This window comes from Epithele typhae (assembly GCF_022376455.1).
Source record: "Epithele typhae strain CBS 203.58 chromosome Unknown BXZ73scaffold_12, whole genome shotgun sequence".
NCBI classification, from domain to species: Eukaryota; Fungi; Basidiomycota; class Agaricomycetes; order Polyporales; family Epitheliaceae; genus Epithele; species Epithele typhae.
In genome coordinates this window covers 620,722-632,048 of record NW_025954203.1, presented here as the reverse complement: position 1 = coordinate 632,048, position 11,327 = coordinate 620,722, and the positions used below count along the sequence as shown (strand labels likewise).

Sequence of the window (11,327 nt, the reverse complement as noted above, 5' to 3'; positions counted from 1 at the left end):
GAGAGGGGCAGTTCGCGCGCGCATTGAGAGGGGCGGTTCGCGCGCGTTGAGTGTGGCGAGTCGCGCGCATTGAGCGTGGCGAGTTGGGCGCATTGAGCGTGCAGCAACGGTGCCAAGCCGCACGCGTCACCTGTAGGCTGTGTGACTCCTCAGAGCTGCTCTTGGTCCCAAGACTGCTCAGAACATCTGCTTACAAGTAATACCACATTCTAGCAACGACGGCTAGTCTACTCACAGACATGAGTGAGGTGAACGACAACAATCCAACGGACAAGACATACCAGCTTCCAGCAAAGACTCGGTCAAAGCACACCTCCAGAAAGCATAAAGTCCACAACATTGACGGCGAGACCACTGATGACTGTGATTCGAGTCGGGACGAAAGCCAGTCAGATACTTCAAGTGACTCCATTGAAGAGGTTGTGAGCGGCCCGAAAGGGAAGCAGCCTGCCACCACTTCACATAGCAAGAGGCGGCGGCGATCTTCTTCTGGCAGATACAAACGACCAAAAGTGAGTAAACCATTCTGATAGGTGGTGTAATATACGACTTACGTTGATGGTATAGCGATCACGGCGTGGCAACAACTCTAGTGAGGTGGTCGAGATCTCCGATGGTGAGGGTGCATTGCACGCGGTCGAGATCGAAGAAGCAGAGAAGGCCGAGACACGCGGCCAGCAGCGGGGTCCGAAGAACCGTTCAATCGTGCATTGGAGTGTGGCGAGACCGACGAACGACCCCCACAAGGGTCTCAGATGGACGTTTACATGTCGCCATTGCAATGCGTGAGTGGCATACCGTTGCCGGTTTAAACGCATGTCACCAAACCACGGCTGACACGTAAAATTATGATCAGTGTTCGCTCTTTCACTCGGACTATCAAGGGAGACGACGCACTCTGGGAAGATGAGCCTCGCAAGCCATCGCTGGCGAATCTGGCTTCACATCTGAAGCAGGATCATCCAGCAGTGCTTCAGGGTGATGCGGAGACCAACTCATACCTGGCTGGGAACGGCACAAAGACCAACTTGACTGCTGGAGGCTCGAAGGATGGCTCCTTCTACAACCGGGAGGACGTGAAGGCCTTCGAGGGGTACATGCACGGTGGTCCATTTGACCCGAACGGCTCGGCTACGCAGCAGGGATTCACAACCGTGATCGCAGGATGGTTGCTGTACGAAGACTTACCTTTCACCACTGCCGAAGCAACCTCCTTCAAGAGCTTGATGCATTACTGCCGGATCCGATTCTTGCTTCCCTCCGACAAGACCGTCCGCACCGAGGTGAAGCGTATCTTCAAGTACTTGCACACCGTCGTTGTTCGAGAGCTTTCGGTGAGTGAACCAGGTCTTTGAGAGCGCATTTCCGACGCTGAGCAGCTCTGCTTAGCGTGTCAAATCTCGTATTTCATTCTCGACAGACACATGGACAAACAAGCAGATGATACATACCTTTGGTGCCGCCCTTGCTCACTTCATTGACGATGACTGGAACCTGATAGAACGAGTCGTCAACTTCTACAATGTGGGAGAGGATGAACACGAGGGAAAGGCGAGTGCGCGGGCGTTCGTTAGAGCCGTGGCGGCACGAGGCGGGCTGAGAAAGATAAGTTTTGGAGCAAGTCTTCACGAATCGTCAGTGGCTGACGATACAACCGGGTGCATTCACCTCATAGCACTAACCGGAGACAACGTCGCAGCAAATGACGTTCTCGCTAGAGAGCTGATGCGACTGCTCCTTGAACGCTATGATGGAGCAGTCCACTTCCATCCCGACAATGGCCGAATCCACTGCTTTGCACATGTGGTCAACCTCGTCGTCCAGAAGGTGATACACGACCTTCTGAATGCATGTACCCCACCAGCCGAGGGTGGAGAGCCCCAATTCGCGGACCCCGACAAGAAAGACTACTACAAGGAGCTGCACAAGCACTTGCCTTTCCATTACGACCCTCCCGATGACGAGTTTGCAGATGACCGGGATTTGGAGGACGAGATAGACACTGAGATGCCGGAGTTTTCAGATGCCGAGATGAGGGTGTTGGAAGCTGAAGAGGCTGAGCTCGATAAGAAGGTTGAGTCGAAGGAGGTGAGCGAGATGTATAGGAAGGTGTCCAATTTCAGTGCAAAGAATGCGCTGGAGAAGGTGAGTGCGCGTCCGATCACCTCTGCGCTTTGCCGTTTGGCCTGGGAATGCTGACTAGCACCTCGCCTACAGCTCCGATTCATCTGCACGAAGATCACTTCCTCCCCTCAACGCCGTGCTCTCTTTCGGCGCATCACCTGTACCCTCTATCCTGACAATACACCTGCACATGTCCGACTCCGCCGCCTTATGGTTATCCGTGATGTCAACACTCGTTGGAACTCGATGCGTGAGATGACTCATTGTGCTAGGGAGCTTCGAGAGGTGCGACTTGTGCTGACTCGCTGCCTCCATGCATACTACACACACTGACTGTGAATTGAGTCAGGCTATCGACAATTGGGTGGAGAAGGAGAAGGCCTTTAGAGTGCTGACCCTTCTGCCTGAGGAATGGGATCTTATCAAGGAGTTAGACGAGCTGCTTTCGGTAAGTTACTCCTCTCGAAAGACAATTTTCGGCCGTGAGCATGCCATGTTTGACATGTTGGCACTGTGGCAGATCTTCACCACCGTCACCAAGGAGGTCTCATACAAGAATCGACCTACACTCCCTCTCGTCATCCCGCTCTATCGCCAGATGAAAAAGGAGCTCACGGACTACATGAACAACCCCAACGTCTCGCCTGCATTGCGCGCTGGTGCCCGAGGAGGACTCGAGAAGCTGAACAAGTACTTCAGGCTCGCTCTAGAGTCCCACTACACGGTTCTTGCATGCGGTGAGCACTCCATCTCCTAAATCCTGTGAAAACACGGTATTGTCTGGCCCGCACTGCGTGTGGCTCGTTGCCGCGCCCGCACGCGACGTGTACAGCTCGTTGCGCATGATGTGTCCGACACTGGCTCGTTGCGCGCGATGCGTCCGGCTCATTGCGCGCGATGCGTCCAGCTCGTTGCGCGCGATGCGTCCGGCTCATTGCGCGCGATGCGTCCAGCTCGTTGCGCGCGATGCGTCCGGCTCGTTTCGCGCGATGCGTGCGATGAGTCCGGCTCGTTTCGTGTGATACGTCCAGCGAGTCGTTTCGCGCAATGCGTCCGGCTCGTTTCACGCGATGCGTCCGGCTCGTTTCGCGCGATCCGTGCAGCTTATCGCGCGCGACGTGGGGTGCGGCTCACGACACACCCGGCACCGTGCATGCAGCGGCGTGGCACCACGCGCCATGGCCCGCGACGCGCGTGGCTCACCCCAGGCGTGATCCAGCTGCTGCCCACGTCGCGCGATGCGTGCAGCGCGCAACATGGGCAGCAGCTGGATCATCCAATTCACAACCCGTGCAGCTTATCGTGCGCCGTTTAGATGTGTGCAGCTCGTCGCAGTGCCAACTCAGCACGACCAGGCTCGGAGCGAATTGAACCAGGGCTGATGCGATGCTTCTGTTTAGTTCTCCATCCTTCCCTCCGTCTCAGGTACCTAGAATCAGCATTCAAAGGAGAAGATGTTGCGGAGAAAGCTCGCACCATGCTCGAGCATGTCTTCAAGGAGTATGCCAAGACCTACGAGCCACCTGTCGCCTCGTCTGCCCCTCCGAAGTCTCGCTCTGAGCAGCCCTCGAGCTTCCTGCACAAAGCACTGGCATTTGAAGAGCCCGATGACGAGAACGAGAACCTGGATACTGACAAACCTCCCCCGGAGGACAACGTTCTCTCGGAGCTCACTCGCTATCTCAAGAACGAGGGTGGCAAGGCTGATGACGATGACGGAGTGTTGAGATGGTGGAAGGTGAGCCAGCGAGGCCTCTTTTAATTGGGGTCATCCGTCTGAGGTTTGATTTGTGTCTTAGGCCCATGAGGGATCTTTCCCAATTCTTTCACGCATTGCTCGGGATGTGCTCGCCATTCCCGCCACGAGTGTGGCTGCCGAGAGGTTGTTCTCATCGTCTCGTCACCTCTGTACAGACCACCGAGCTTCACTGTCACCAGAGACCATCACTGAGTCCATGTGCGCTAAACACTGGATTCGCGATGGTCTGTTTGACTTCCGCAATCCGCCGAAGTTCTGGTGAACCGTGGCATCGTCGTACGAACGCAGTATGCTGCGCGCTTGGGATTCCACTCTGTCTCCTACTAGCCGCACAGCTATATGGCTGTGGTGTATGTAATATGATATGTTCATTCTGTATTCTGTAGTGCATGTGTATCCTTCGCAAGGTTGAGTATCCAGCGGCGAGCCCAGATGTTTTCGGAGGACAGAGCCTCGCACCAGCCTGACGCGCGCTAACACCGGTGGGCACACGTGCCTATGAATTGGCTATACAATGTTTATAAACCGTGTATAGTCCGTACACTGTTTACTCATTATATAAACCTTGACCTGTAAAGGTAATCTAAATAGTTCGAGCCTTAGCGGTCCAGGACCGCGCTCTCCGCGCGAGGCCCACTGGTCACGTGTCCAGTTGCCTGCTGCTGCACGGCTGCGGTCCAGGACCGCACTCGGGCTCCGTGCGAGGTCAACTGATCACATGATCAATGGTCCTCGCGCGCAGAGCGAGGTCCAGGACCGCGGCCGTGCAGCAGCGGGCAACAGGACACGTGACATGTGAGCCCTGCGCGGAGTCCGACCGCGGTCCTGGACCGCGCTCTCCGCGCGAGAGCCGCTGATCACGTGTTCTGTTGTTCCCTGCAGCGCAGCCGCGGTCCTGGACCGTGCTTCGACTCCATGCAAGGCCCACACATCATGTGTCCTGTTGTGTCTTTCTGGCTGTCCTCTTTTGGCAATCACCACTCTCCCCCTTGCATCTTGCAGGTGCTCCTTCTCTTTCCTCTTTTAGTAATATGTGCAATATCCTCTCCCTGTGCTTTCCTATTATAGTAATGTGTGCATTCACTGTCCTCCACTGTGTGCCCTGTCCTTCACCTGTTTTCCTTTTATAGTAATTACTCTGTGTACTCATTCCAGGGCGCGTCACTGGGCGCTTATTTGGCGAACCACTGACCCTGGAGCTCTTCTATATAACCTAAGCGTCCAGCCGCGTGAATTCGTCGCGCTGGGCACGATAGAACGGGGAAAACGACGACTTTCGAGCGCAACAAGAACGAAGAGCGTACCATGAAAAGTGGCGGAGATACGTCAAGGTCTTCCATCCCCTAGCCTCCCTGGGCGACTCTTCGGGGTCCGGACAGCTGTGTGGCGAGTTCGGGGCGTATCGACGTGTTGGAGGTATCAATAGAAAGGGGAAGACAAGACGGGTCGAAAGAGACCAAGATCGCGGCGAACGGATGGTGAGAAGGGGATGGATTACATGAGGAGTGGGTGGGCATACCTGACTGCCCAGCTGGATTGTGCGCGGGCATCCACACGCATTCCCACGTCATCTTGGCGAGTGCGCGAACCATCGTGCACATGGAACGTGGGTGTTTGCACAGTATAGTTGTCATCTGCGCGATGCTTCGCGCACATGCGAACCATCGCACACACTACACCCTACACTCCACCATGTGCGCGAACCATCGCGCACATGGCAACTATGCTGTTCAAAGTACCACGGTCCATGTGCGCGATGGTTCGCGCACATGTCAGCGGATGCAACATCGAATGTGTGCGATGGATCACAGACATTACAACTACGCTTCATCATGTGCGCGAACCATCGCGCACATGACAACTATGCTGTTCAAAGCACCATGGTCCATGTGCGCGATGGTTCGCGCACTGTGCAGATGGGCGCTAGTTCTATCCCTCCTCTTGTTCTTACCCTGCTCCCCTTAGAAAAACCCCTCCTCTATGTGCGCGAACCATCGCGCAGATGACAACTATGCTGTGCAAACACCCATGTTACATGTGTGCGATGGTTCGCGCACATTACACCCTACATTCCACCATGTGCGCGATGGTTTGCGCACATTACAACTATGCTCCATGTGCGCGATGGATCGCAGACACTGTCTACGGATGTGCGCGCACCATCGCGCACATGGCAACTATGCTGTGTGAGGCACCCACAGTCCATGTGCGCGCCCTTTTGGGTGGGCGCTAGTTCTACCCCTCATGAAGTTGTTACCCTCCGGACCTTAAAAAAAGGCCTCTCTTATGTAGTGTTAGTGTTCGTAGGGCCGATTCGGGGGACCTTTGCAAGCAGAGCGCAGTTGTTAAACCCCCTCCCAGTGACCCGTGGTGAGGTATGTGGAGGCAGATGTTAAGACAGCCCGTTCGGCACCCCCCCAACAGTTCACTCTGCAAGCAACGGCCGTCTGTCTACGCGTCACTCAGACACTTATTTACTGCCCTAGAGTACCGTGCAGCTGTGAATCCGCTTAGCCCTGCGGTCCGGGCGGTCGTAAGCTTCAAGTTATGATACGGCTTCACCTGTAGCGGGCGCTGACATCTGTACTTTGGTCTTACTTTTAAAACCTCTAAAAGCCCTATCGGTAGACGTTTTAGAGGTTTTAGTGAAGTTAGATGTTTAGTGGAGATAGAACAGATTTTGTAGAGAGGTTAGAGGTCTTAAATGAGTTAGAGGTACTTAGAACTTGTTTGGTTATGTTCAGAGCTGCTAATGAGCGCACACTCCGGCTCAATTGTGGGTCAACCCACAGATCCACACACAAGATGTAGCTTTAGAGAAAATATATTGATTGTATTTCATTAACAAGAGTACTACAGGGACATGAACGAGCATGGGTGGGCGAAACCGTGGTTGGTGACGTGGGCGGGTGTGCACTAATGCGAGGCGCGCGGGCGAGGGCCCTGACGTGGGTGCAGGGGGGTGACAGGGCACAAGCCGAAGGGCACAGAGGAGGGAGAGAGGTTGGACGACGTGGACGAGATTGGCGAGACGCAGGTGAGATGCGGGCGAAGTGAGTGAGGCGGGAGGTGGTGGGCAAGGGCGAGGTGGGTGAAGACGAGGTAGCAACGCGGCGTGGCGGCGAGGTGGGCGTGGGGGCAGCACAGGCGGAGTGGGTGACGTGGGGGAGGTGGGCGAGGGTGAGACGTGGTGGAGGATGAGGGCGACACGGGGGAGGGTGATGCAGGTGGCGAGACGACGGCGGTGCAGGCTGGCCGCGGGACACGGGAAACCCAGGGGAGGCAGAGGATGTGGGTGCCGGGCGATACAGGCGAGTGCAAGACGGCGGCGGCGGCGGGGCGCGTCGACGCAGCGGCGAGACGGGGACGACGCGAGGCGGAGCTGAGGGACCTGGATGCAGGAGGGAGGGCCGGGATGAGGCGGATGAGGCAGAGGACGAGGGTTAGGTGGGCGAGGACGCAGGGAGCAGAGGGGACAACTCACCGAAGGAGATCAGGGTTGCGGGAGCTCACCGCAACCCCAGCAATCATGTCTCCATACAGACGTCGGGGTGGAAGTCCCGAATCCTCCGCGTGTTGTGAGCATCGAGGGGGACAGCCGGTCGGGTGCGCGACCGACTAGGGGGGCAAGGCGGAGGATTGTGGGGGCACTGGATGAATGCGCACCCCGCGCGTTTGATAGGACGAGGAGCGGGGGGTGGAGGGCGCGAGGGCGACGCGTGGAGGGCTCGAAAAGGGTCAGCAGGGGACCAACTTCGCCGCCAGAACCTGGGAGGGAGAGGTGACACGGGGAGCAGGGGGGCGGGAGGAACTCACCAGAGGAAATCGGGACCGTGGGGGCTCACCGCTACCCCACAGGACGTCTGCGCGCGGAAGCGCGATGACCCCGCGTGCATGAAGGGCGGGCGACGCGAGGCAGGCAAGGGACATGGGCGATGCGAAAGGCGAAGTGGGCGACGCGGGTGGGCGAGGGCGTGGTGGGCGACGCGGGTGAGGGCGGTGGGCGAGGGCGCCGCAGGTGACGCGGGAACAACTCGGGCGAGGTGGGAGGCGGGAGGTGGGCGATGTGCAACACGGCAGCAATGGCGGCACAACACGACTGTGCCGGTGGAGTACCACCACCCGCACGCCCGTTGGGACGTGCTCGTCATAGGGACGGGGTCAGCGGCGCAGCCGGAGCCTGGGGAGGTGGTGGGCGAACAGGGAAGTGCAAGAGGGCAGAACAGGAGACTCACCAAGATCAAAGCAGCCGCAACAACTCGTCGAGGAAGCGATGGGCGATGGGCGCGTTCGGGTGCTCCTTGAAGACGTTGCGCCGGAAGGAAAAGACGAGGAGGACGGGGAGGACAGGGAGGACGGGGAGGGGGAGGACAGGCAGCGCGGTCAGAGCGACGTGCTGGCAACGCCGGACGCGTGGGAATCGACGCACGTTGCGTGGACCTCTAGTGCTTGGCACTGCCAGCAGCGTGCTCCTCGAGCCTCGTCGTCACCCCAATCCCCTCCGCCCGTCTCCCGTCCTCGTCGCCCCGACGCTAATCCTCGCCCCGTATTTTCTCTTTGCCCCACGTCGTCTGATCCTCCGTCTACCCAGCGCCATCGCGCTCGCGCTCGCGGCCTCCTCTGGTGAGTACTCATGTATGTAAGTTCTCCTCCTCCTCCTCCTCCTCCTCCTCTGCTCCCGCGTCCCCTTCCCCTCCCAGGTTCCGGTCGCGCCCACAACGCCCTTGCCCGTCTCGCGCTCGTCCACGTCGGGCTCGTCTGCGTTGTCCGCGTTGCCGCCCTCTCCGCCTCGCCCTCGCCCATCTTGCCCCCACATCGCCCGCATCGCTCACACGCCGTCCCTTGCACTCGCAGCCCCACGCATCGCCTACCGTCCCCCGCCTGCCCCGCGTCGCCGGATCCTCCATTCACGCGGCATCATCGCACTCATGCGCGCGGCCGTTCTGTGGGATTGCAGTGACCCCAGTTGAGTACTCCCCTGCCCCCTCTGCTCCCCGCATCCCCCAACCTCTGCTGACCCGCTCTCTCATCCCCACCCTCGCCCATGTTGCTCGCCACCTCGCCCCGTCGCCCACTGCGCTCTCTTGCCCCCATATCTCCTGCGTTGCCCAACCACGGCGTCCGCGTTGTCCACGCCTCCGCCCTCCCGTGCCCTCCCGCCTTCACGCCCTCGCCCGCGTCGCCCGTCTCGCCCTCGCCCACCTCACCTGCGTCGCCCCCGTCGCCATTACTGCCCCCATGTCTTCTGGGTCGCCCTCCGCGCCCTCGTCCGCGTCGTCCTCCCCCACCTTGCCACCCTCACACCATCCACCCCTGCACCCTCCACGTCCTCCACCCCGGCGTCGTTTACCCCCGCGTTCTCCGCCCTCCACATTCCGTGTTTCCCCGCCCTCGTCTTCGCCCACCGCACCCTCGCCCACCGTGTCCTTCCGCCGTCCGTCCTCCGCGTCCTCGTCCTTCCACCCGCGCCCTCACGCCCTCACCCTGTGGCCACCGCGTCGCCCTTGCCCACATCGCCCATGTCGCCCACGTCGTCTCACGCGCCCACCACGTTCTCACCCGCGTGTCGCGCCGCGCCGACCGCGTCGCGCCCACGTCGACCGACTGCCTTACCTCCATCCATCTCCCTTGTCATCCTCATCCGCATCGTGTACCTCGCCCGCATCGTCCGCGACGCCCGCGTCTTACCCTCGTTGGCGGTCTTGGCCTGCGTCTCGCACCTCGACCCTGCGTCACCCACCTTGCGCCCGCGTAGCCCTCATCTGGTGCGCCCGCGCCCACACGCTTCACACCTGCGTCAACCACCTTGCCCACTACGCCCACGTCTCCCGCATCACGCCCACATCCCCGCCTCGTCCGCCTCTTGCCCCGTCCGTCTTAACTCTCGCCCCGCTCTCCCGTCTCGCCTCCTCGTCTCACCCCCGCGTCGCCCACACCCGCCTCACCCTCTCCGCCTCGCCGTGTCGTCGTCGTCCATGCCCGCATCACACCCGCATCATCTACTGTACCCCTTCGTCGCCCTCGCCGTGTCGCCGACCTCGCATTCTTCGTGTCATCCTCAGCTCCCTGTGCGTTGTCCACGCCCTGCACGCTCTGCATCACCTGCCCTCTGCGTTGCCTGCGCTCTCCACATCACCCGCCCTCCGCATCGCCCTGGGCCCTCCGCGTCATCCGCCCTCCATGCGCCTCGTATTTCGGAGTCATAACATCGCGCCTGAGTGCTCTGTCTCACGGCGCCCTCACACCTCACACACCTTGCACATCGTGGGCGTGCCCCTTGTGCCGTTGTGCCTGTGGCACAGTGTCCCTGTGTACTTATTTTGTGTAATATATCGCCTTGACACCAATATATTTCGTCCTTACCACATGAGAATCACCACTTCTCTAAGTCGTCTTAAGACCTCTATAACCTTCAATAGTTCTAACAAGTTCTAAGGATCTCTAACAATCTCTAAAAAAAACTTAGAGGTTTTAGAGGTTTTAGAAGTAGGACCAAAGTACAGATGGAGCGCGGGAATCTTCCGGGCGAAGCGCACGAAAGGTGGTGGTAAACGTACCAACTTGAAGCTGGGGTGCGTCCCCAGCTCCTGTGGCGTATATATAGGTAGATCAACTACTGTACAGTACCACGAGGAGAATACAAAGGCCGCGATGATGCACGCGCGAGTGGCTGCTCGCGCGTGCTGCCCTTGGCTTGGGCGTGATAATCTACGCGAGACGGTCCGTGAGCGCTCCGAGCGCGCGATGGTCTAGGCGCGCAAAGTGACCGTAACACTCCCGCTATCCTGAAGAGTGTTTGTCGCAATTGTGGTCTCCCCATCTCCTTGGAATACCCTCAGAGGGGTCGCTTGGTGTCGTCTGCGTGCCATGATGCGTCTCTACTGTGGCTGCTGCACGAATCTCGCTGTCTACGTCCGATGATGAGGATTCCGACAGCGATTTGACTAAGGATGGGGACTGGTAGGGCTATTCTCCGCAGCACTAGACCTTCATTACATTTCGAATTAGTTACATGTTACTTACACGTGTTACAAATGGCGTCTGAGGGTCGGTTTGTTAGTAACATATGTTACAGACGGCCTGGAATATGTAGTCGAACCCTAGTCTTGGCGGCGGTAAGGACGCATTCAATGCAAGATGACGAGTGAAGACGTAGTAGCAAATCGCGTGCGGAACGGATGGGAGACGCCGCCGTGGTGATCAAAATCATCGCCAGAGTCGAGGAGGGTGCAGATGGTGTGGACGGCGATGATGTCGCGACTGTCGCGAGCGAGGGACTGGGCGTACCTGCACGCGCGAAGGTGCGTCTGAAAGGCCTTGACTATGGTAAGAGAACGAACCCGGCCGCGTCGCAAACGGGCTCGGAACCGTCGGGGGACGAGGGCATCAAGTTGGCGGTGGGATGGGTGCTCTTCTGTCGCAGAAGACGACGTGCAGCGGGACG

General features: G+C 58.7%; 1 protein-coding gene across 1 annotated transcript; it reads left to right on the top strand.

Annotated features, from left to right (window-relative positions):
- Positions 1-603: 603 nt before the first annotated feature.
- BXZ73DRAFT_43895 (uncharacterized protein) lies at positions 604-3,886 on the top strand (the record flags this gene model as incomplete). Its single annotated transcript, XM_048019229.1, has 5 exons — positions 604-785; positions 857-1,283; positions 2,474-2,572; positions 2,645-2,861; positions 3,564-3,886. Coding segments are annotated over 5 exons (1,248 nt in total), but the record flags the coding sequence as incomplete, so codon positions are not given.
- Positions 3,887-11,327: the final 7,441 nt, after the last annotated feature.